At 40.6% G+C, this 27,530-nt stretch overlaps 1 protein-coding gene across 1 annotated transcript; it reads right to left on the bottom strand.

Moving 5' to 3' along the window:
* Nucleotides 1-8,146: 8,146 nt before the first annotated feature.
* LOC311087557 (uncharacterized protein) lies at nucleotides 8,147-24,012 on the bottom strand (the record flags this gene model as incomplete). The annotated part of the gene is made up of 7 exons (XM_084120881.1): nucleotides 8,147-13,999; nucleotides 14,308-15,257; nucleotides 20,100-20,216; nucleotides 22,190-22,331; nucleotides 22,971-23,149; nucleotides 23,406-23,547; nucleotides 23,786-24,012. The coding sequence occupies 6 exons, from the start codon at nucleotides 24,010-24,012 to the stop codon at nucleotides 14,469-14,471; spliced, it is 1,596 nt and encodes a 531-aa protein (XP_083977007.1). The 3' UTR covers nucleotides 8,147-13,999; nucleotides 14,308-14,468.
* Nucleotides 24,013-27,530: the final 3,518 nt, after the last annotated feature.

Raw genomic sequence — 27,530 nt, 5'->3', positions numbered from 1 at the left:
GGAAACACCTGTATGTGCCAAGCCTGGGTTGTGATCAGCAAGCGGGAAGGCTACACCCATCCTGCAAACTGCACCTGCATGGCAGGGTCACACTACGCATTCATCACTGTAGACGGATTTCCTTGACTTGATGTTTTTATTTCCCTAGAAAACTGTCACGATTACTAATCACTTATACCCTGCATCCGTCACCTTTCCTCTAGGGTAGCTACTGCTAAACTAAACGTGTGTCTGTCATTCACCAGTTAGCGCGGAGGTGTGTGGAAATCGCATCAGTGCGTGATGAGGTCAACAACAACAACAAAAAACTCGGACATAAAAAAAATCATAGTAGGCATGTTAGTAGTATTTAGTATTTAGTTTGTAGCTATGTCTTACCTGCAGACCCATTTGCTGAGAGCAAGTGTTCATTTCAAGACCCACTCATGAAGGATTATGGTTTGACATGTGAATTATATGTGATAGATGCACATCAATTTAAGACATGGACAATTCCATGTCATTATCCAGTAGCTCCCCTTCAGCTTCCTCCTCCTCTCGAACAGAAAACAAACAGACACACAGAAGTTCAGTGAACAATGATGACAACTTTGGAGGGTGTAGCTTGTGGGACCACAGGGCTGGTGTATTAGACTGCATTAGCTTTAGCTTTACGTTTAAGAGATTACTCATGCCACTGCAGTGATCAGTGGTGCAGTCTGGCTCCATCTCAGCCATGGCAGAAGCAGGGCGTGCATCTCTCTTCCTTTTCCTCTGATACCTCAAGGAAAACTAGAGGAACAATCAGTGCTGTGTGAAACCACTGAATCATTGTCTAGTTAAACTAGGCCTGCACAATATTGCTGTAATTAAATTACATTTAATTATTGATAATTTACATGAACAAGGAATTAAAATGCTGCAATTGTAATCTTTTTAATTAGATATTATAGTATCTCCTTGAGGCATGCATATGCACTGACAAACATCAGACCAATATGAGTATTGATTGAATTTAAACAAGGTCCACCGTCCATATAAGACAGAAGGAGAGAGAACTACGTGCGACTCGAGAGAGGGCGAGTGAGAGGAGGTCAAAGACATTTGGATAAGGATTAGACTAGGTGGTCTAGACTACTCAAGAGAAACAGACAAGCCTTATAGATAGATACTGTAGTGGCCGTTTATCAACAAACAAAAGGAAATTAAACTTAAATCAAACTTTCAAACGACAGCTTCTAGCACCCTGGGCAGGTGATGTACGCAGGCAAGAAATACAGTCAAGTTCCAGGCTGGATTCAGGGTTTGTGGCTGGTTTATTTGTTCCATCTGAGCAAACAATACAGCATCTCTCGCGCTGGTAAAACCATATGCCCATCACCCAGGTGCCACAGGCCACCTCCTACTTCCTACCTATATTTACCTTTACCTGTGCTCACTACTGCCCCCAGGTGTCTAAATCAAACATTGCAGTTATTAAACTAACCAAAAATAAAGACTAAACATATAAATAAAAACAATAAACTAAACAAACAAACAAAAGAATATTACCAAAATATATAAATAGTTATATATTAACACTAGAAGTGCCAGAATTCCATAACTACTAGAACTGCCGAAAGCGGTCATTTTGACCGCTATATTCCAAACTCTATATCTTTAATGATAAATACCCAATTGAGAGATTAATGCATTTATTGTATTAGGATGTCTTTTAAAAACAAAACAACACCAAACTGTACATTTAAACAAGTTTAATTATACATTTATAAATAAATAATATCCGTAGATGTCCTGAACAAAATGACGGAGTATAGCCTATGTTTTCAAGTTTCCACTGTTAGATCGCGCCCGTGCCCGCCGACACACACACACACACACACACACACACATCCAGCATTGCAATCTTGACATTGCTGCCTGTTCATTATAGCCATAATAAAATATAATAAAATAGTTAACCTAACATGTAAAAACTCCACTGCTCTGTTTCTCAGTAGCCTAGTACAATTCGTACCATTTTGCGCGTGTGAAGAGGATGATTTTTTCCGTCGGTACTGGAACGTGAGTGAAGTACAAAGCCTATAATAAAGAATAGTTTACCATCCCAATACATCGCAAATGTTGAAACATTTTGATTCTAATTAGAGAGTTACGTGAGCCTAACGCAGCTTACTTTCACTTTCGCTTATAAAGTATTTCATTTTGGCTTGTTTATAGTTATTTTTTCATTCTTGTTCTGTTCTGAATATCATTACATTTAAATGATTTGTTGTTGAATATGTTTAGTGTATTTTTTTTACCACATTTTATTGTTGTGTATATTGGTATATGTATAATAATACCACGAAATTCAGTGCGGTCAATATGACCGTTTATGGCCGAAATAGGTAAATATGAATTCAGAATGTGCTGAAAATTATCCAGGGAGATGACCGTGAGTATAAGGGATGTGACAGTGACTAGGAAGAAGACATTGATGACCCTGATTACACCCTTAGCAAGAAAGACATGGAGGAAGATGAATCAAGTGGGTCTGATTCAAACATTAGCATCAAGCGATTTAGATTTAGAAGCTGCACAACCAAACATAAACTCTGGGAAGCAAAATACAACCAGCCAGGGTTAAAAAAAAATCTTGGCGAAAGAAACATTTTGAAATCCCTGAGTGCACATTCAAAGGGCCGAGTATCACACCTCTAGACAATCTTCCAACACCCCTGGAGTATTTCAGAAAGTTCATAACAGCAGAAATGCTTGAGCTCCTAGACTAGAGGAACAAACTAATTTGTACAGTGTGCAAAAATCTGGAACTCAGAAGAATGTTAACACCACTGTTAAAGAAATGGAAATACTGACTGGTATCCATCTGCACATGGGACTGCAGCAAATGCCAGGAAATCGTGCATACTGGGAAAATGACACAAGGTGTCCCATGGTGGCTGACAACATGTCAAGCAACCGTTTTCAGACCCTGCTAGCAAGTCTACACTTCACTGACAACAATGATTCGTCAAATCAGCAAGCAGGGGATAAGTGTTGGAAGATCCTTCCATGGCTTGATATGTTTCGCAAACAATGCCTGGCTATCACCCCGGCTATCTTCCCAGAAAACTAATAATTTTGATATATGTTGTGGAAAAGAAAATAAACAGAAAAGAACTGTTATTAAGCAAAAAAAATGATTTTTTTTTTTTTTTTTCAACTGAGAAATAAACTCCCAATGTGACATATATGTAACATTACAGATCTTTCACAAGGAGGGGTTGTATTTTAAAAACAACTGCAGAAACGTGTTATAAGTGGTCCATTTGGTCTGTTTTATATGCCCCATAATTTTCCTATAAGGAGAAATTGGTCCAGGTTCTCATGGGTTAACAAAGCTCTGATCTGTCTGGGACACTCTTCCCCCAGGCTGATGAAATAAGACCTGAGAGCAGTCCAGGATTGCATAAGCTGGGAAATGGCTGGATTGAGGGACAGCCGCCTTGTTGTAACATGTCGCAGGATCTCGCAGAACTCCACATCACAGAAACTGCAAAACTCTTTCAGTGATTCCCTTCGTTTGGCAGATGTGGAGAAGTGGCCATAGACTTTCAGCACAACATTTTCCACATCTCCAGTGAGCTGGTCAAGAGCATGCTTCACTGTGTTGTGCACAATATGGGCATGGCAGTTCCCTTGCCGCAGATCTTTTTGCTTTTTCTTCAGGTTGGTGAAGACAGAGTTGTGGATTCCATCATTTACATTAGTATTGTCTGCACTATATGCTGTAACTTGATCTAACGATAAGCCAAATTTATCAAGTGAATGTTCTATGTAATCCATAATACCAGCAGCTGACTCATCTGCATTCTCTCCAAAATCCAGCATTTTGTTGCAGATCCCAGTTTCTGGCCTGCAATACTGTACAGCAAGGGGACACATCTTCCTGTTCCCTTTATTTGAAGCATCCGTCTGTATGGAGAACGGTAGGGGTTTACCTGATGTTAAGACGTCAACAACATCAGCCACTGCCTTTGGAGCAAGGACATCTTTGGCCAATGCTTCTGCCTTAGTTCTCCCGATGGACATTTTCTGTATGATTTTTGAGTCATGCAGAATCTTGTGGTTGAGCTTGTGTCCACAGTCAGCACTGTTATAGCTGAGGTCATGTTTAACCGTGTGGTACACCTGCGTAACTCAGCTGCTGTAACCTAGAGAGAGGATGAGAAATTGCTAATGAACTTGAGTAATTGTATAAGGTGGCGTGAACACAGATTTTGGATAAAATATTTGTCATTGTTTGCAGACAGTAACACCATCCAATAAATAACCGATCTACAAACATTTCTAAATTCATGTAAAACACTTTTTTTTAATTTTATTATTGGTAGGTTAATCTATTTTATATAGTCTATTGTTAATTCTACAGTAGCCTATTGAAGGATGCAATCGTTTAAATTAGTTAAGTTGTTTATTTACTTCACATAGGCACTATATTTCTATTATTAAATATATCTCTCTTATTGAAATAATGCTTATGTGTCTGACTGTACACCTTCACCGTAATAAACAAATCGGTAACACTTTACAATAAGGTTCATTAGTTAACTACATTAATTAACATTAACTAATAATGAACTGCACTTATACAGCATTTGTTCGTCTTTGTTAATGTTAATTTCCACATTTACTAATACTTTATTAAAATCTTGTTAATATTATGCACTGTGAACTAACATGAACAAACAATGAACAGCTTTATTTTTATTAACTAACATTAACAAAGATTAATAAATACTGTAACAAATGTATTACTCATTGTTAGTTCATGTTAGTTAATAATGCATTAACTAATGTTTAATAAATGAACCTTATTGTAAAGTGTTACCAACCAATCATACCATAACATGATTCATTTACATTTTTAATAGGGCTGGGAAAAGATTAATCGCGATTAATCGCATCCAAAATAAAAGTTTGTGTCTACGTGATATGTGTGTGTGTACCGTGTATAATTATTTTGTATGTATATATAAATACACACACATATGCATGTATATATTTACGAAATATTTGCATGTATATACTGTATATATTTATATATAATTTGTATTATATATAAATTTAAATATTTTATATATAAATAACAAATATTTCTTAAATATATACATGCAAGTGTGTATTTATATATGTATACAAAATAATTATACTATTTTTTTGTCGCGAACGGAGCGTTTCACTTACCCGGTGTAGCCTTCCTGTTAGTGTCACACACTGTTCATTAATGTGCCACTATATCTCAATCTACCCCTGTAGGTCAGAAGAGCGAGAATCCATTAAACCCCGACTATGTGCCAAGTTTGTTTGCTTATCTCACACCTGAGCAACGCAAAAGAAAAATAAATAGTTACAGCAAATTTGAGCAAGTGCAAGCTGTCAAAAGAAAGAGAAGGACGCATGATGTTGGACCGGTGGCACCCTGTGACAACAGCAGCCATATGCAGATTGATGACTGTGGGTACTCCTCCGCTCAGGAGGGTAGAGGTCAGACAGCTGATCACAGCTACTGTAATCCTGCAGTCTATGCTGAGAGCAGTGCACCATGAGACTGTGAGGAGACTGACAGAGGAGTGTACTGCACTGAGGTCAGAGGTGTATCAGCTCAGGGAAGAGGTTAGCAAGTTATCCTTCAGCCAGGAAACCTTCATGGACAATGATGACATGGTGCAGGACTTACTGGCCTTCCATCCTTTGCCAAGCTGATGGCTGTCTTCACTTTTGTGTCAGAGTTCCTTAAGGTGGGACCTGGACTGAATCCCTTTCAAAGCTTTTTAATGACTCTAATGAGAATGAGACTGAATTTACCACTGCACTTCTTTTCATATATATTTCATGTGTCAAAGCCTACTGCGGGCCGAATTTTTAACAGTACGTTAAATGTCTTGCATGATAGGATGTCTGGATTCATATTGTGGCCCAGTAAGGAACAGATTCAAATTAGTTTACCCATGTGTTTCAAAAATAGTAGTTACAGAAATTGTACATCCATAATAGACTGCTTTGAAATTTTCATCGAGAGACCTAAAAACTTGAGAGCCCGAGCACAAACATACTCACCATATAAGCACCACAATACTGCCAAGTACTTGATATCAATAACTCCACAGGGAGTCATAACTGTCACGGAGTCACCAGTAACACCTGCCACACCATCAGAGTCCAATCACCCGACTCCGCCCATCCGCTCGTTATCACCAGATTACTGAAGTCACCACACCTGCACCCACTCTTCACCAACACTTCATAAGTCCACACTTCCCTTCACTCTCTGTCTGGTCTCGTCAGAGAAACACTGACTCAACTCTCTGTACAATACTTTGACTCATCTGAATACCTGAACGTCGTATCTTCCTGCTTCTTCTACCACCATTGGTCATCTGTGTCCGGTCAGTTCTTCCTGTGTCCACCCTTCGTCTGTACAGCAAGTATCCTCCAGTATTCCTCGTTACATTCAACTCAGTTCAACTGTTCCTCTGCAAGCTTGTGTGACATCTCTCATCTGCAAGATTCTAATAAACATCCACTTATCTGCATTCCCTGTTGTCTCTCTCTTCTGTCCGTGACAATATCGTTTGTGTCTCGTGGCTGGGGAGGGCGAGCAAGTGACAGGCACATTACAGAGAACTGTGGCTACCTGGAACATCTGTTACCTGGTGATTTGGTCCTAGCAGATCGAGGGTTCACAGTAGGAGATGCTGTCAAAAACACCTGCCTTTACTAGAGGGAAAAAGCAACTGCATCCAAGTGAACTTGAGTATTCAAGGGGGCTAGCAGCTGTTCGAATTCATGTTGAACGAGTGATTGGTCTTGTGAGGAATAAGTACACAATTTTACAAAGCACAATACCCATTTCTCTCTGCCTGACTGCAACTCCAGGAGAGCGGACATCTCTGGAGAAGAAGGTCAGAGTGTGCTGTGCTCTGTGCAACATCTGCCAATCTGTTGTGCCCTCGCAATAGCATGGGTGTCAGTAACATTGTTTTCCTTAGTGTCACAATGCTAAACAATTGTGTATAAATGTAATATATATTTGGATCTTTGTTTTTTATACAAGGCTGTTACTTAGTTACTTAAGAGTTTCATGTAAAATTGTTTTGTGTTTGTCTTGTTTACTTGTTTCTAAAACAAGTAGACTATCACAAATGTGTATATATTGATATTGGCTGAAATTACTTTTGAAATAAATTGTTATTCATTCAGTTACAACACTTTAGTGATGTTTATTGTACATGGTCACATTGCAGTAACAATACATGTGCAATTTATACATTTTCCATCACATTCTATTAGGCAGTGTTGTAATGTAACAAAATACAAATACTCATATATACACACACACACACACACACACACACACACACACACACACACACATATATATATATATATATACACACATAAATATATACATATATATACACATTACATATATATTATACATACATATATATACATACACACACACACACTTCTAATATTTAAGACTGGTAATACTAAACTTGTTTTCTGCACTCCACACATTTCCATGTCTTAGGCACCCTGGTCAGCTTAAGGCAGGTCTTGTGAAAGTGCTTTCGCCTACAATTTCCAGATGTGCAAATGATGACATCTGTGCTTGCAGGTTGACCACAGTAGCATCCCTCTTCAGGCTGTTTTGTGGCTGTGGTGTATATGGGAGTAAGGCGTGGTGCTGTATACCATTTCCCCAGCAGCTCAGGGAGCGCTCCAGTCTTGATGAAATTCACCACTTTGCCATAAGCATCGTGGAAGAAGACAGGATCATATAGAATTCGCTGGGTGAAAACTTCCTGTGGTGTCCACACCATGAAGTCACAGTAACTCACCTCTGCAATGTGCATTTGTGCCTGCACTTGATACATGTACTTGTGGAAATGTCTCAGTGCCATGTGTCGTAGATTTTTCTTAAATCTAACTAAGTCCTATCTCATCTGACCTAAATCTACCGGGGCCGTCTCCAATCGACGATCTCCCTGGGCCGTCTCCAATCGACGATCCCTAACGTCTCCAATCAACACTTGATAAATACCTATTTATCTAAACTATCTCACCTGCTGCGCAGCAGAAAATGACAGACAGACTTCAGCAAATGTCCTCTGAGTTCTTTATTTACGGCCGGGAGAGTACTCGAGCAATTCTCAGAGAATCTCTCTCAAGAAAAAGAATACATGGTTTTTATAGGACAAAAATACAGACACATCAAAATAAACTCAGCATGACTAAAATCACTAACATATCGTCACCTTCTATCAATATGATTGGTTCAATTTATAAAGCAAGCCCCTCCCTTCTTTACCCTCTGTTACTGGCATATGCAAAATCATCAAAAAAAACATTGTACAGGGTTAACAGTCAGTTGATTACTCAATATATATATCATGACATAATGCAGGCTAAAAACAAAAGGTTAGTAAGACCTGTTCCTAAAAGAAGAAGTAAAATTTAGTTTGTTATTTTTTTAGACCTAGAGGAGGAAGTTAGGTAAGTGTTTGTCATAATGTTAGACTCAAAGGAGAAGTCAGGTTAAAAGTTTAACAAGTTGAATTAAGGTTAGAAGTTTAACACAGGTTAGATTCAGAAAAATTAGTTTACTATCTTATTTATTAAAAATCCACCACAGATTCCCCTCTCTGGTCGTAATTTCCACAACGACCAAATATCTGGATTGTTTAATGTAAAAGAACATTATGGTATTGGTTCTCTGATTGGCCGCTCGGCTACAGCTGCATTTGGCTGATCAGGTGCAACAAGAATATTACGGTACTGACTCTCTGGTCGCTCGATTGGACGCAACCTGTAGGCCACAGGCAACCACAATCTGACCGGGTGCAACCGCTCATAGTAGGATTCTTCTTCTTCTTCCTCACTATTTTCTCTCCCAATGCCTCCCCAGACAATGCTCCTGATAAATTTCCTCAGACAAGCTCGGATACATTTGATCAAACATCCAATCATAATTACTGCAATAAACAAGGTAGCAATTACTGGTAACAAAAGCTTAAGTATGGGTCCGAAGATATTACCAAAAGCATTGCGGAAGGCATCAGCAACCCAATCTAATCCCCATTCCATTGCTTTATTCTTTGCCTGTTCATCCTGCCACAAATCATTCCGCACCTTTGTCATATCGTCTAGCACCTTTGAGATGGTACCCCCATCCGCATCATAAGCTGGAATGAAAGTATAACATTCTTTTCCAATTTTAACACAGACACCTCTCTCGTCCGCAAGAATTGTATCCAATACCATTCTGTTTTCCAGAGTCATTTGTCTGAGGGCCCCCACTTCATTTTTTAATAATTCTAAAGCCAATTGGGTGTCATTTGCAAATCGATATAATTCATAATGGATTCTATTAATCCAATTCATTGAGTCAGTTACAGCATTATGGATCAGGAAAGCCTTCCAGAACTGAGATGTTCTGGCAATTACACGGCTTTCTTCAGGGATGTCAGAAATGTCATGTCTCCACCAAGTGTCATCTTCTTTTTTCTTCAAAGCCCTTGTTCCTCTTTTTTTCGTTCCCACATAGCCAACTCTAATTCTCGCTCTGAGCCGAACTAAAGCACAGAGACCATGCCATGAAACAGGCAGACTGGGATATGCTGTATGACCGCACAACCAGTAGTAGTCCAATAGGACGTAAGCCCCCCCTGCAAGGTGGTCACTCTTACCTGTGGGATCATAACAGCTAACATTGTGGATTGTTTCACATCCCTCAAGCATCCCCATAAATTTATTTCCCTTTCGTGACCTGTAACACTCTTTAAATTTCTGCTCTGGCAAAGGCCAGACCTTCTTCTTCCCCTCAGTAGAGAGAGAAAGAACCGGTGCCGGGATAGTTACATTATCACACTCAGGGGGAAATCTTTTACGGAAAATTTTCCGGGAACATTCTGACCCCGGCCCAGCAACGTGAGACAGAATACACTTCAGTTGGTGACCCTCTACTGGCTCTGGCAACAGAGGATACGGATACGCGGCAGAAAAGGAGGCATGAGCACAAACATAACAATCTTTGTTAGGTGCAAGTTTTTTAGCTGTGTAATTAGCATACTTCCAGAACAAATTTAACCCATAGTGATTTTTGTCGGTGTCAGATGAGTAGTCATGATGAACAGGCACTTCTCTTTCCTTTCTATCCTGAACACCTCCTGGAGGAAATTCAAACAGAAACAGCAATATGATCAAAATCAACACACTTATGAATACACCAACACATATTCTATACTTAAACATTCTGTCAAACCACATTCGCTCCAGGTGCGCTGGTCGTCCCGTTGGCCCCACAGATGTCTGAATCGTTCCATTTTCACCTCGATGACTCTTTGCGAGCCGTAGCAAGGTCTTCCCTCGTCGGTAGAGGAGGTACGTCACCAGTACGCCCTTTTTTTCCCCTACTTTCCACTGGATGGGGGTTGGTGGGGCTTACAATGTGATACGTGAACCCAGGTGTCACGCTCGGCAACCTTGATTGCTGTATTTGTTGTTAGAATGATTTCATATGGACCCAGCCACCTTGGGTTGTTCCACGCTTTACGTCTGTGGTCCTTGATCCAGACCCACTGTCCTGGCTCGTAAGAGTGCTGCGGCTCTGTACCTGGAACCGGTAAGGCAGCCTTGACCTGTGAATGAATTGTTTTAATGGTTCTTGTTAGGGACAGTATATACTTTCTCATTTGCTCATCCACCCCCGCCAAACCCTCCTGGGGAGGAGGTTCAATTCCTACTCTCATGGGCCGACCTGTAAGAATTTCATGTGGGCTGAGGGTTGTTCTTGCCCCTTTTCGGGCTCTCATGGCCATTAAAACTATGGGCAGGGCTTGAACCCACGTCATTCCAGTTTCGGCCATTACTTTACACAATTTGTTTTTTATCGTTTGATTAGCTTTCTCTACAGTTCCAGCACTTTGTGGTCTATAGGAGCAATGTCGTCTCAAATTTATTCGTAGTCCCCTTGCCAATTCAGTTATTACTTTATTTACAAAATGAGTTCCATTGTCACTAGACAATTTCTCAGGTACTCCCCATCTGGGAATTACCTCTCTTACTAGAGCTTTTGCTACAGCCGCAGCATTAGCTTTTCTACTAGGGAAACACTCAACCCACTTTGAAAACATATCAACAATCACAAGACAATATTTAAACCCTTGACATGGTGTCAACTCGATGAAATCCATTTGTAGATGCTGGAAAGGAAGATTGGGTGTGGGATGGGCAGAGTAAATAGCTTTTTTACTCTGTCTTCCCACATTATTCGCAGCGCAGATATGGCAATTTCGGCAGAATCTTTCTGCCACTGATGTAAATCCTGGAGCCACCCAGGATGTACTTATCAGATCATTCATAGCCAATTTTGAGGCATGGTCTAACCCATGAGCCCAATTTGCAAAATTAGGATACAGTTGTTTAGGTAGAAATGGTTTGTTTGTTTTGGTATCTTTCCAGACACCTTTGTCGTCTTTTACACCCCTCTCTGACCAGGTTTTTAATTCCCGGTTAGTACCCAATCTCTGAATTTCATTTAATGTCGGTGGTAATTGTGTGCTATCGGTAGAAAGGGATGCAAAACCTATAAAGTCAGTCAGTCTACATCCAGTCAGCGCTGTGTTTTTTGCTACTGAGTCAGCAAAATTATTTCCTTTTGATACTTCATCACCGGTTCTCATATGTGCTGCACATTTGCAAATAGCAATTTCTTTAGGCATTAACAAATTCTCAAGCAATTTATCAATCAATTTTGAATGTGCCACCGGTTTCCCGTTCGCAGTGAGGAAACCTCGATTTTTCCAAACTGCCCCATGGTCATGACATACACCAAATGCATAACGTGAGTCGGTATATATATTGACTGAGTGACCCCTGGCCAATTCACATGCGCGTGCGAGTGCTGCAAGTTCTGCTGCCTGAGCCGAATGATTCTGTGGCAAGCATTCAGTCTCAACTATCTCAAATTTTGTGCAAATAGCATATGCAGTTGAAAGCAATCCTGTATGTGGATTTCGGAGACACGATCCGTCCACATAATAAACCAATTCAGGATTTGATAATGGTGTGTCTAATAAATCAAGCCGTGGTTTAGTCATTATTTCTACTACCTGCGTGCAATCATGGGGTTCCCCATCTTCTTCAGTTGGCAGCAGCGTAGATGGATTCAATACAGTGCACCTTTTCAATGTAACATTTGACATTGTGAGCAGGACATTTTGCCAATGCAGTGAACGTGCAGCAGTGAGATGAGCTGTCCTTGACTGCATTAACAAAGCATGTACCGCATGGGGAACATACACTGTTAATTGATGGAAAGCCACCAAATCTGAACATGCCAACACTGCTTCGACTGCAGAGGCTACGGACCGTAGGCACTGTGGCATTCCCTGTGCAACAGTGTCTAATCTTTTCGAATAGTATGCAATTGGACGTCGACGGTCACCGTGAGGTTGTGTTAGGATGGCGGACATGAACCCCTTTTTTTCAGATACGAATAATTCAAACACTTTTGTATAATCAGCCAACCCTAGGCTAGGCGCGGTGGTAAGTGATAACTTTAGTCTCTCAAATGCAATTTTACGTTCATCTGTCCAGGTAACTGGATCAGTCATTTTTTGAACCTCATGTGCTGCCATGAGGAGAGGGTTCGAGATCTCAGCATAATCTTGGATCCATGGCCTACAGTATCCCGTTACCCCTAAGAATGACGTCATTTGTGATTTTGTAATTGGTTTCGGAATTTTCCTGATCGCCTCAATTCGATCTAGGCCTAAAGCTCGGCCATTTGCTGAGATAAGGTGGCCAAGATATCTCACTTCCTCTTTTACTAACTGCAACTTATTTTTAGACACTTTATGTCCATTTTGTGACAAGAAATTCAACAATGCATATGTGTCACATTCACAGGAGGCTTTGTCTGGAGAACAGATCAATAGATCATCAACATACTGAATTAATGTACTCCCCTTTGGTGGGACGAAACTTTCCAAATTTCTAGAAAGTTCTTCTGTAAAAACGGTCGGAGATTCTGTGTAGCCCTGCGGCATCACAGTCCAGGTCCAGCGTCTATTTTTGAATATGAACGCCAGCCAATATTGACTATCTGGATGTACTGGGATTGAAAAGAATGCGTTTGCCAAATCGATCACAGTAAAATGGGTAGCATTGTTTGGTATTTCAGATAAAATTGTCGATGGATTAGGTACTATTGGTGAACGCGGTTGAACAGCCGCATTCACCAATCGCAAATCCTGAACAAAGCGCCATTCACCCGATGCCTTCCTTACAGGGAGTATGGGTGAATTTATTGGTGAATTTTGACAAGGTACAATAGCACCTTTTTCAACAAGCGCAGCGTGTACCTTTGAAATTCCCTCTACAGCTTCTTTGCTGAGAGGATATTGAGGCCTAAATGGCCTATGTTGAGTCATTGGTGTGATAACGAGAGGCATTGCATTCTTTATCCGACCAATATCAAATTTATCTTTAGCCCAAAGGGTTTCTGGAATTCCTGATAATAAATCAAAATTGTTATCAATTGTATCAGGAATAAATTTTCTCTCCTCACTGCACAATCTGTGAACTGTCACTGTCTGCATTGTTGGATACGCTCTTACCCCGGCATTATTTTGATAATACCCATCATCTTGCCAAGTCCAGCCCCCTTTCTCCACTTGCTCTGTGAGCCACACTCCTACTTCCGCCCAAGAACTTTTTCCCTTCTTCCCCACTGAGACATGAGGCTGGACTTGCAACTGTTGGAATAAAGCAGATTGAGAGTGCGTTAGCTTTACAGTAAATGCAGAGAAATGCTGTGATATTAGCAGGTATTCAAGAGTTAATTTCTCACCCAGCTGCTCATTAAACCATTTCTCCTCATACTCACTATTTCTCTCGGGGCCCACAAACCACGAGGTACAGTGGAAATGAGATGGCTTTTCATGGTCTGCTGGTAAAAACTCATACTCTGAATATGGGTCAAATGCAGGAGTTATAGCCCAGTTATAATACCAATTTTGTGACAATTGAGCAAAAATTCCATTCTTTGGAGTCACCGTTATCCCTTCCAATGAAATATCAATTGTCATTTCTAATTTAGACATTAAATCTCTACCTAATAAATTTAAAGGGCATGTTTCAGAAATCAAAAATTGGTGTGTACATGTTTTATTCCCATCTACCACTGTTAATGGCATTGACAATTTATCAATTTGTGCTAAACCTGATATACCATACGTTGTACGAGTTTGATCAGAAAGTGGCAATTTGTCAAACCTGGATGCGGTCTTTGTCGTGAGAGTTGAAAAAATGGCTCCAGTATCAATTAAAAATGAAACTGAAAGTCCTTGTACAGATATTGTCATCATTGGGTTCGAATTTGGGTCTTTAGTCAGTTGTATCAGTTGAGATGCTGTTTGAGTGTCTCCCTCCTTATCCTATGCAGTCCTGTACGGCGCAGGTGGGGGCGGGTGAAATGAGGAAGCACTCTGCTCTCTGTAGTTCTGCTTTCTTGGCGGATAGCTCTGCTGTTGCTGTTGCTGTGGGTAGTAACTTGAGTACTGCTGTTGTGGGTGACGTTGTTGTTGTGGAAAGTTGTTTGGACATTCTTTAGCCCAGTGTCCTCTTTGGCCACAGTTTCTACACATGTCCGCAGACTTAGCTCGGCCACGCCCTCTCTCTTGCCATTGATTCCACCTTCCATTTCCTGGCAGTTGATTGTTGTTTCTTGGCCTTTGGTTGTTGGACTGAGTTTGGTAAAACATATACTGGGCAGTCTGCAATTTATTCTCCTTTTCTGTGTTCTTCTTTTCATCATTCTGTTCAGCATGCTTCGCGTGTTGCATCACCACTTCCAAATCCTGTGCTTCCCACGCAATGCAGGTCAGTCGCACAGCTCCCTGAATGTTTGGAAGGAGGCCGTTGACAAAGTGATGTTTCAGAACTCCAGTGTTGTCAGTTCCTCCTTCATCCAGGCGCTGCAGGGCGGGGTTGAACACAGCCCCTGGAGCAACTCCACGAATTTCAGCCCATTTTAGCCCCAGTTTTCCACTGAAAATGGCAGCCCAGTCTCGACCTGTTGGTTTATAAGTCACATCAACATTTGTTACTGCGACTATAAAACGTTCTACTCCCTTTTCTGGATTTGGAAGGGCAGCTGTCACATTCCGTAGTTCCTCCAGATCCCATGGTCGTTCCAGCCACACAGGGCCGTCCGCACCTGGAAACTGAAGCATAGGCATATTACAAGCTACTTTGGGTTTTCCCTCAATCACGGAGATTGCCCGAGTTTTCATTGGGTGTGTGTGACGAGTCTCCGTTATTCCTGCTCTGGTCAATTGGTGCGTCTAGCTGGGAGACTCATCAGGATAACGATGTACACCTGTGCAGGGCCATCAGGAGAATGATGTTCACCTGTATATAAGCTTAGGCTTTGAGAATGTTGGGTGTGCTTCGGAGAGCTCCAGTGCTGAGAGACGTTGTGAGACTTGTTTTCTCTTGTTTGTTTTGTGTTTGGTTTGGATATGTTTTCTTTTGTATTTACTTTGAGCTTGGTCCTGTCTGACCCTTTAACATCGTTTGTCAGACAGGAATTGTTACTTACTTTGTAGTTGATTTCCCGTTTTACCTATTTTCTTACTTATGTTAATAAAAACTTGTTGCAACCTTACCAACCTTTATTAAGTCCTCCACTTATTTGTCACGGCTTTGAGCCGGTCGTGACAAATATGGGGGCTCGTCCAGCCAATTGTTATTTGATAAAGATTTGTTTGTAGTTTGTTAGTGTGATAAATATGGACGCTTTGTTTGAGTGATAAATATGTGTCCAATTTGTTTGGTAGCTGACAATTTGGTTTGGTAAGAGAAATTTGCACGTTCGTCCGCGGTTTTGTTTAGTGATATATTTGGAGATTCATTATTTGTTTAAATAGTTCATTTTTGTTAAATTGATGATTAATTCATTAGAAATATTTTTTCGCCCCAATAATATTCGTTAAGTAAAAATCTGTGGAGGATTTTTAGTGGTTGGTTGGGTTGTTTTGGCTGTTTTTTGTTTTGTTTTGTTTTTACGGGAGTTTTGGTAAGTATGGTCTACTGTTTGTATATTTGAGGAGATGGTAGTTTTGGAATAGGCTTTTCCCTGTGTAGGTTTAGCGGGATATCCTTAACAGGATGTTCCGGTCTTTTTTATTTTAGTTTATTATTTTTGTACGGTGAAAGCAGTTAGAGCATTTGTCTCGGGAACACGTCCGTGTTTGTAGTAGTGTCTTGTAAATTGGTTGCTATTGCAAGCACTGGTTTACAGTGTATAAAAACCCGCTGCAAGTAACTGTATGAAGAATAGGGATGAGTTTAGGTAATTTCAATATTAGTTAGAGGGAATTGCTTGTTCCAACTTCTGTCTCTAAAATATTTTTGAAAATTTGATTTAGTAACCATACATTTGTCAAAATGACCTCCAACGTTCAGGAATTTGTTAATGCACCGTCCGAAAGCCTGTTAAATGATTTAACCAAGGATCAATTGATAGAACTTGCAGATTACTACGAAATTAGTCTGATGAGTCAAGATAAACGTTTAAAGGATCAGGTTAAAACCTTGGTAAAGACAGAGTTAATTGAACGTGGTATTCTAGAGTCTAAGTCTTCAGAAGACCAGTTAACTTTTGTCAGCGCAACATCAACACAGTCTCATTTAACATTTGAACAACAAAAGCAATTGTTGATAATTCAAACGGAAATGAAAGAAAAGCTGTTAGAAGCGCAAAATCGCATTGAGTTTTCTAAAATCCAATTGCAACAGCAACAACTTGAACTTGAGCGTTATCGTTTGGATTTAATACGAGATGGTAAACTGCCTTTAACTGGAGAGTCGGAACGTGGTTCAAGTTCATGCAAGTTTGATGCGGTGAGAAATATGAAGTTAATTCCTAAATTTGATGAAAACGAGGTTGAGCGTTTCTTTTTATTGTTTGAACGTGTTGCGGATGCGCGACGTTGGCCAGATGAAGAGCGAACGCTCATGCTGCAGTCTGTATTTACAGGCAGAGCCCAAGAAGCGTATTCTTCCCTTAGTTTAGAGGATGCTTCTGATTATCAGGCTGTAAAAGCAGCAGTGTTAAGGGCTTATGAATTGGTTCCAGAGGCCTATAGACAAAGGTTTAGGTCCTGGAAGAAAAGTGAAAAGCAGACGTATGTTGACTTTGTGCACGATATTTCAGTGTATTTTAATCGGTGGTGTGTAGCTTCTGATGTAAAAACACTTGACGATTTAAAAGAGTTAATGGTGCTTGAACAATTCAAGAGTTCCATTTCAGATCGTATTGCAACGTACATTAGCGAGCGCAAACCTGACACTGCGTATGAGGCGGCCGTCATGGCCGATGAATTTTCATTCTCTCATAAAACTGTTTTTGGTTACAGGTCCGGTGAAGAGAATTTTAAAAAAGATCCGTGGCAAAGTTCGAACAAATTGTCCAGGTTTATGCATGATTCATCCAATGCACAGTGGCATAGATCTATTGAAGAAAAAGACAAAGCGGATATGTGTAATTATTGTCATGAATTTGGTCACTGGAAGAACGAATGCCTGTTATTGAAAGCAAAAGCTGACAATTCTAAAGTGAAATCTACACCTTTGTCTCCTGTAAAGTCTGTGGCTTTGGCTGTGACCGTTTCAACAGTGAATAATGTGCAAGAAAATTGCTCGCCATGTGTTTCAGCGTTTATGCCTTTCGTTACAAAAGGTTCTGTTAGAATGGTAGATTCCACACAAACTGTACCAGTAAATATTCTACGTGATACCGGATCAGCAGAAACCTTTGTGTTAGAGTCTGCGTTGCCTTTTTCATCTGATTCTTATACTGGGAGTAATGTGTTGATTAAGGGCATTGGCCTAAATGTTATGTCTGTTCCACTTCATAAAATTGTTTTGCAATCTGTGTTGATCCAGGGAGAAGTGGAAGTGGCTGTTTGTTCTTGCTTGCCTGTGGAAGGAGTACAGGTAATTCTGGGGAATGACTTGGCTGGTGATCGTGTCTGGCGGAATGATTCACCAAATCTAGTGGTTACACCATGCCCGATGATCTTGAAATCAGATAGTGATAAGAGTTTGACTTGTCCGTCAAGTGTATTACCTTCTTGTGTGATAACACGATCTATGAGTAAATCACAAGTTGTGGTAAAACCTGGATCTGAAAAGGTGGTGAGTGAATCTCTAGAAATCCCTTCAATTTTGTCAGTGTCACGTGATGAATTGATTGAAAAACAAAAAACTGACTGGGAAAAATCTGATCCACTGAAAAATGTTTTGTCATATGTTAGTGATTTTGAGGCGAACCAATTGGTGAAGGCATCTCTGCACAAATCTCAAGGTCGAATGAAACTACTTTCTGATCGTCCAACAGAGTCGCGTTCGTTTCAACCTGATGACCAGGTACTAGTGGTGTTGCCTGTTGTTGGGTCACCGTTTCAGGCTAAGTTTGTTGGACCATATACTGTTGCTCGGCAGATTTCTGATCTGAATTATTTGATTGATAAACCAGATCGAAAAAAAAAATGAGATTGTCACGTAAACTTGTTAAAGCCTTGTTATTAAAGATTTCGATGACCTTATGATAAATGAAGACAAAGTTGGTATGCCTGATTATTTTATTAAATCTGTTATGTTTGCAGATTTATCCGTCAATAATGACACTGTTGAATTGGTTTTGTCTCCGGTGGGTGGGGAGGAAGGTGAAATCTGTCCAGGAGATTGTGTTCTTCAGGCTCGTCTTAAATTCGGAAGGATTGATTTCTTTACACTTTCGGCTTGGTCATCTAACGAATGTACAGCGTACTGATTTGATTAACTTGATTGCTGAGTATTGTTACATTGTTTTCTGAGACTCCTTCTACAGGTCTAATAGTGCACAACATTGATGTGGAAGATGCAACTCCAATCCATCAGCAGTATTATCGAGCATCGGCAAATAAGAAAAAACAATTGGATGAGATGGTGTTTGTTTCTTCAGAGTTAATCTTTGGAAATACGCCATATTAAAGGCGTAGAGAAACTGCTGATGCTTTGTCCCGTGTTCACGTGGTTTAAATATTTTGAAGTTTATATTTTTTCTGACTTTGTCTCTCTCTGTTTCTTTCTTAATTTTGCTTCCTAGACGTTGGGTTGCTGAAAGACGGAGAGTTGACGGGATTAGGGAGAATTTCAGGCTGAACCAACTATTGCTATTTGGACAAAGTGAATTATGGGAGTTGTTGTTTGCTAAAGACCATTTGCTCTTCTTTTTAGGGGGTGTGTGTGACGAGTCTCCGTTATTCCTGCTCTGGTCAATTGGTGCGTCTAGCTGGGAGACTCATCAGGATAACGATGTACACCTGTGCAGGGCCATCAGGAGAATGATGTTCACCTGTATATAAGCTTAGGCTTTGAGAATGTTGAGGGTGCTTCGGAGAGCTCCAGTGCTGAGAGATGTTGTGAGACTTGTTTTCTCTTGTTTGTTTTGTGTTTGGTTTGGATATGTTTTCTTTTGTATTTACTTTGAGCTTGGTCCTGTCTGACCCTTTAACATCGTTTGTCAGACAGGAATTGTTATTTACTTTGTAGTTGATTTCCCGTTTGACCTATTTTCTTACTTATGTTAATAAAAACTTGTTGCAACCTTACCAACCTTTATTAAGTCCTCCACTTATTTGTCACGGCTTTGAGCCGGTCGTGACAGTGTGGGAGAGGTGGTTTTTCAGCTGCTTTTCTTTTAACACTTTTAAACACTTTTTTGAGTGGTGTTTTTAGCTCAGGTGTCATCGCTTCATCTAACAGTTTTCTAACCTCTCTGTGGATGCCACATTCACCCTCGTCCGAACTCTCACATTCCGTTTCCACTTCCTCTTTTTCTTGGAGCAGGTCTGCAGAGCCTCCAGCTCTTGGCACCTGGTCAATTTCCCCTTCTTCAGCTTTAGCAGCATCCGCAGTGTAAGGAGGAGGCTTTTTGATGGGCGGCTGCTGCATGTAGTCCAATTCCTGCTTTCTCTTTTTTGTCTGCAAAGCAATCAAAGAATCTGCAGCTTTCTCACCTTCTTTTTGGCTTTCGTAACGTCTCTCTGCCTCCCGTTCCCATCTTCGGAAAAGTGTCCAGTCAATCCTCTTTCGTTTCTTTGGGGGCAAATTTTCAAGGAGACGCCGCGTCTCTCCTAAAATTGACACACTCAAAGTTCCACAATCAGCAAACTGTCCCTTTGTGAATTTAGACCACAGTTTAATTTGAGCAATTTGCTCCTCTCCCAAATTCCACTTCCTGATCAACTCTTTAAACGGACCCTGAATTTCAGTTTTATCTGTTTTTTTTTTCTTTACCACAGCAGTTCCCCATTTTTTAGTCAAAAGCAGTTCTTCAATTGCAGAAAAATTGGCAGAAGAAATTTAATAGAAAACAGCAGTATACAAACAAGGAAAAAGCAAGTTCTTCGTTGCGTATAAGAGAACAATCTTATAATTTCAGTTCACTGGGTATATATCAGATGTATATCTCCAAGCCCAAATCTGTGGATATCTTGGTAGAATGGTAGCAATAGGAATTAATCCCAATTCCCCTGTGGCCCTATCTATATAAGGTCTAAAGCTTGGCTTGGTAATCAAATATAGAGATGTTTGCCCTACTGTTAACTCTGGTTCTGGGTGAGATTGATGCCACGCCCTAGTGCACCCAATTGCTAACACTGCAGAATCTTCTTCAATTATTTGTTCTATCTGGCCACTTAATCCCAATCCTATACGTCGCCGTACATACGTATATCTTGTTAAATAGAAATTATATCGTTGTGGTGAATTTAGTCGACTTTCGTCTTCTCCATAGGATAATGGGATACACCTTTTAAATCTGGCCCCTGCCAGTGTTTGATTTTACTTTTTTCCTCTTTTTCTCTTTGTATTTACATACTAAAATTTCACTTTTAAAATCCTTCTTATAGATTTTCACAGATATGAAGAATTTAAATTTTAACTATTTAAACAAGAAACACATTCCAAAATCCCTCTTATAGATTTCAGATAAAAACAGAAAATTCAATATTTCAATTTCACACATCAAAAGGAGAAAAACTGAAGTCTGTGGGTCCTTACCTCAACCTAAGTTCTTTTTTTTTCTCTGCCCGTCCGGGATGGTCCCTCCGTCGGTGTAGGATCTGCTGCAAGTTGGCAGAACGAATTCAAATGATATGAAAAATAAAAGTTCCTCTATTATCAGAACAAAGAAAGTCCCTCGCCGACGGAGGGAGGTCCTTGGGCTCCTGGCAGCTCGCCAAAATTGTCGTAGATTTTTCTTAAATCTAACTAAGTCCTATCTCATCTGACCTAAATCTACCGGGGCCGTCTCCAATCGACGATCTCCCTGGGCCGTCTCCAATCGACGATCCCTAACGTCTCCAATCAACACTTGATAAATACCTATTTATCTAAACTATCTCACCTGCTGCGCAGCAGAAAATGACAGACAGACTTCAGCAAATGTCCTCTGAGTTCTTTATTTACGGCCGGGAGAGTACTCGAGCAATTCTCAGAGAATCTCTCTCAAGAAAAAGAATACATCAGGTTTTTATAGGACAAAAATACAGACACATCAAAATAAACTCAGCATGACTAAAATCACTAACATATCGTCACCTTCTATCAATATGATTGGTTCAATTTATAAAGCAAGCCCCTCCCTTCTTTACCCTCTGTTACTGGCATATGCAAAATCATCAAAAAAAACATTGTACAGGGTTAACAGTCAGTTGATTACTCAATATATATATCATGACATAATGCAGGCTAAAAACAAAAGGTTAGTAAGACCTGTTCCTAAAAGAAGAAGTAAAATTTAGTTTGTTATTTTTTTAGACCTAGAGGAGGAAGTTAGGTAAGTGTTTGTCATAATGTTAGACTCAAAGGAGAAGTCAGGTTAAAAGTTTAACAAGTTGAATTAAGGTTAGAAGTTTAACACAGGTTAGATTCAGAAAAATTAGTTTACTATCTTATTTATTAAAAATCCACCACACATGACCCCATCCTCTCCTATGCCAAGACAGAATGAGGAATCCTTGCAGCTTTCAGTGAGGGAGCAGTTCCTGGTTTTGAAGGGGCATTTTATCTCTAAAACGCCATCTCCATGGCAAGTGCAGGCTACCACACCATCAGGTGATGCTCCAATCCAGGGGAGTTCTGGGTTGATGATGAACCCTGATGCCCACACCTGGAAGTCTTCATGGTGGTCTTGCATCATAGCAACATAGCTTTCCCTTGCTCTGTCCTCATTTTGTTGACCCCATCTGACAAAGACTGGAATGTAAGCATGCAGGTTAATACAGTATGGTGCAAAATGTGAGAGCTTGTAGAATACGATGTGAGAACTTGCAGAACAAAAAATCTGTACTTGTAACTTGAAAATTTGCACTTGTAGAAATGTTTACACACCTGTCACAGGAAAAAAAATATTCACAAATGTGTGGATTGATATGTACATAAACATGACAGCTACAAACATGTAATGCAAAAGCCGAGGCGCACAGATTTGCCACTTCGTGATGCAAGCTCTCTTGACAGTGTTTTTTTTTCTTTGTGTGAATTCAAATTCAGATCACGTGTGTGAATATTTTTTACAAGTGCAAATTTTAACATACAAGTTCAGATTTTTGTTCTGCAAGTTCTCACATTGTATTCTACAAGCTCTCACATTAAAATGTGAACATGTCTATCATTTACCAGGGGTTGCATTATGACAATTTTTTTTAAAAAAACATTGATTTACTGCCTTATAAACAGCGGCTTCACAAACTTGCAAGCACTATTGTATACAAGCTGTAAGCCTTAGAACAAACTAGACCAACTAATCCTGCTTTATGCATGGTTGTCTTGCACAGTAGGTCTAAGAATAGCTCTCCTATGAAACTGTTCTGTTATCGATGTACCTTGTTGCCTCAGTGGAGAACCGAGAAGCACGGGGACAGCAAACCCTTTTGATCAAGGACGCAGGTGTGCCTGCTCTGGCTGCCTCTCTGAAAACTGACGCTGTGACTCTTCCTGCCCTCTGATCAAACCATACTCTAGATTTACTTTGCTCCCTGGTCTCCTCCTCAACTATCAAACACTGGGGAAAAGTTAGTGACACATGACTATTTAGAGATTAACTACCACTGAAGTGTATAGATTGACTAAAACTGATTACATTCAAGAAAATCATCCATAGGAATACTTTCAAAATGGAAAGGCTTATCATTTATTTCACCTGAACTGATACACTGAAATATTAAGAGTTGTACCAAAACAGCCTGATCATTATGGATATTACACTCCAATACAATTGAAGTAGGTCAAACTAAAAGGAGAATGTTTATAATGTTTACCTGTTGCTTCGTTAGATGTAGATCATCAAAGACCTTGGTACTCTCAATCAGCAGCAGGGGAAAGTCCATCTCCAGCCAGGTGCTTGAGTACAATGTGGAAAGAGGAGCTGCCAAGTCCAGTTGCATCACCTTTGGGATGTACCTGTGAGAGAGAAACAGAAACAAGACATTTTAAGTGACAATATATAGTGTCCAGAGTCAGACTATTTAAAGTGACAAAAGATCAAATGTACAGTTAAATATTCTAGTCCTGTAGTAATTACTCATTATAATTAGCCCATGTTTTTGTTTTCCCCTGTCATAACTGAGATGAGTTGTAAAGTATTATGTGCAAGCCACAAAAGAGCTTTGCAGTGTCTCTGTGGAGCAGAGCATCTTACCTGTGGGAGTGGCCCTCAGTGACAGAGAGGATGGCACTCTTCTTTGGTCTGGACTCCTGCAACTCACTATTATGAAGCGCCTCAAAGAATGCTTGGCAGTCTTTATCTGATGGTCTGATATCAGGACAACCAGGACCTTGATCTTCACGGCTTGAACATGGCTCTTGTTTATGAGAGAAACTGATGTTGCAGATCTCTTCATATGGGACCCCTCTGACAGAGTTCATACTTGTCTGAGCCCAAGCACAAGGCTTCTCGGTGCAAGCCTGCCCGTTTCTAACATCAGCAGCAGCCAACACAGAGTACAGAAGAGCTCTCCTAGGCCTGCCTTACAGGTGCAGTGAGCCATAAGCACTGTCCCGTCCTCTCGGACTGTGATCCAGGGATGTGTTGGGGTCACAGAAAGGTTTTGTGAATGCTTAACCTTAAGTATGAAACACAAATTGAGAATTATAAATTTAGCAATATAGCCAGATTACCAATGATGTTTAAGTTCAACATATAACATTATCTAAGACTCCTAGCTATTTTCTACATTATGTTTTCGATTGGCAATTGTTAATTATTATCCTAGCATTGACCTAGCTTTGCCACCTAGCTAGCACCACGTAGCAAGTTAGTAGAGTAGCTAGTAGGGGTGTAACAATATATCGTGTCACAATATATTGCAATACAAAAATGCAACTATAGCCGCTTTCCGACCAAGTAGTTACAGGAACTTAGTTCTAGGAACTGTCCACTTCTAAACAGTTCTAAGAACTACTCTCCCCCAAACTCGGTTTTGCTGTTTGCGTTCGCACTGGCCAAGTGGCCATAGACCAACGCTACTTTTGCGTCATCGAAGGGCAACGCCCCTTTTTGGGGGAAGACAAACGGATTCCCCTGAGAACAGAACTCGCTCGCTCTAGACCTGCAAAGTTTCTTGATAGCAAAAATGGCACAAACATACACTCTCTTTGCCGGCCGAGGACCGTGAGCGGTATTTAAAGAAGCTACTGGATAGGGAGTTACAGAGGTGTCCCTTTGAAATGGTCGAAAACTGGATTAATGACCCCACGCAGTGGCCAAATATGGACTATTCAGACATCTACCACTATCTCGTGGAATCACCAAGTAAGTAACGTTAGCCCTTTTTTTTGTCATTAACACACTCACAGTATGACAAACTAGACGATGAGGCCATGTCAAGAGGAGTCGGTGGTTTACTTGGATCATATTTCACTTGATTTAAGCTATTAACAGTTTTGTTGTCGACTAGCTATAGGCTACTAGTAAGAAACCCTCAAACACTGTAATCAGAACAATCATGTCAGAGGCTAAAAACATAAATAGTCCGTACCTTAAGTGGGGTAGAGACAATGAAAAACATGCCCCATACATAGGTCCCATACATATTTTGCTGTACACTGTAAACCTTTTTACAACTTTCAAAGTCCTAGCACTTTCTAGACACAAGCAGAAACCAGCCAAGTCCACTTTAGTCCTAGCCTGCCACTATTTCAACAGTAAAATCAGTTAACAGCCAAGGTAGCGTGCCTAGTGAGAGCTAACGTTAATCACGTAGCTGCTAGCAGCTTCGTCTTTCTAACTAGTAAGTTATAGCTAGTCGACAACAAAACTATGTAAATAGCTTAAATCAAGTGAAATATGATCCAAGTAAACCAGCGACTCCTCTTGACATGGCCTCATCGTCTAGTTTGTACTATTTTTTACAGTCCATGAGTTTGTCATACTGTGAGTGTGTTAATGACAAAAAAAATAGGCTACTTACTTGGTGATTCCACGAGATAGTGGTAGATGTCTGAATAGTCCAAAGAGAGTGTATGTTTGTGCGATTTTTGCTATCAAGAAACTTTGCAGGTCTAGAGCGAGCGAGTTCTGTTCTCAGGGGAATCCCTTTGTTTTCCCCCAAAAAGGGGCGTTACCCTTCGATGACGCAAAAGTAGCGTTGGTCTATAGATGGGTTTCCGTTTCTCGAATTACCCATTATCCTCTGCGGCGCGCCGCCATGTTGTGTGTCAAAGCTGTCAGTAAGCCACTGGGAAACACGGCTCATTCACTGTGCTGCATTAATAGAAAGCCAGTTAATATAAAGTATTTTTGACTCTTTTGTGTGAGATAACGATGACAAATTCCTCCAAACCTGGCGACAAGGTTAAGGTTATTTACAGGGACACATTAGACGATGTTTGCGAGGCAAGATATGATGTGAAATTGAGTGGTCGCATTTGTGCGAGTGCATGGTCATACACTACACTTAAATTCACGCATGAATTCTCCTGCATTGAACTTGTTTAGCGCCCGCCAAAGTGAATTTTTGTCCCGCCAAAGTCTTATTTGATCGGTGAGTAATGTAGATGAACTGGGTGCATGTTTAACTGAAAGAACGAGCAGATAGAGAGAGAGCCGGTCGCGCGCGCGCACTCTCTCTCTCTCTTCGGAGCCAGGCGAACATGTAAACAAGACTTCACCGTCTCCAAACTAAGCGCTGTCTTGCTCTCTCTCCCTCGTGGAAATGTTAGTCTGGAGCCCTGCATTGACGGTTCACATCGCTGTAGCCAGGCGGCTGATATCTGCACAGCCCTTATTATATGGTACATTTAGACTCAGTGTCAAGACAACACCATCTGGGTAAAAAAACAACAACAACACAACGCTCCGAACTAATTTAGTGTAACTTAGGAGAGAGATGGAGAGCAGAGGCACGGAGCGATGTGCTCCAGGTGTAGCCTCTGCCTCTGGCTCGACCAGCTGATGTGGCCACAGAGAAAGTGATGAAGGTGGACAATCGTCAGAGTGTGCTTCTGCCCAGCCAACACCTCTCAAGGGCTGTGTCGATAGTAGCCGCCTGGGTACAGCGATTTGACAGCCGATGAGAGCTAGCGCATTTAGCTAGCCCATCTTGGAAATGATTAGATAAAGTGTCACATCTCCAGAGCACAAAACCTCTAAATGTTCACAAGAGCAGCACTGAATATTAACTCCAGCCAAACGGAGAATAATCGTATGATTTTTATGTTCAGAATAATGCCGATTCAGGATATTATCATGCTCCATAACACAAACGCTTGACCCACTTGACACACAAGATGGCGCCGTAAGGAGTTGCGGGAGAAATGTGACGTCATCGGAAATCTATCTATAGGAACTGGTAGGAGGGGTAAGGGAGTGGCGCAAGCACGGTGACTTTTATTTTGATGGCGCGACGGACCTTTATTTTTGCGGCGCTGAGAACGCCAGAGCAAACAATGCTCGCATTCTCTGTGTTTATTAGTTAGCGATCTGTCTAACAGTACTGTTTAATATGTTATTAGATAGAACTGTTATAGAAAGTAGACAGTATATGAAAAAAAGGTTATTAGCCTATGCCGTGTGGTTGATGTCCAGTGTTGCTAGCTGGGCAGATAAACAATCATGTTTGGCTTGGTCCCCTCAAAGTTGCGTTGGATTTTCTCTTCAGCATAAAGGTTTAGAGACTCATCTATCACTGTTTTCCATGTTTGTATAGTTTATGGAGTAAATATATAGGCTATAATCTGTGTGTTTACATTCTAGCTGTTTTAAAAATGGCGGGTGCTGGTGCTCCGCGTGCGTTCGGTCAATCAGCGAACACTAACGTCACGGATAGTTCCTATAGTGCTGGTTTAGACCCTACTCTGAAGTTGGACCCAAATTAGTTCCTCCAAATGGAGTTCCTAGAACTAAAATCGTTCCTAGTTCCTGCGGTGCGAACACGCCGACATCC

Source organism: Abramis brama (assembly GCF_963993115.1).
Source record: "Abramis brama genome assembly, chromosome: 7".
NCBI classification, from domain to species: Eukaryota; Metazoa; Chordata; class Actinopteri; order Cypriniformes; family Leuciscidae; genus Abramis; species Abramis brama.
Note: the sequence above shows the minus strand (reverse complement) of the source record. Positions and strands in the feature narration are given on the sequence as shown.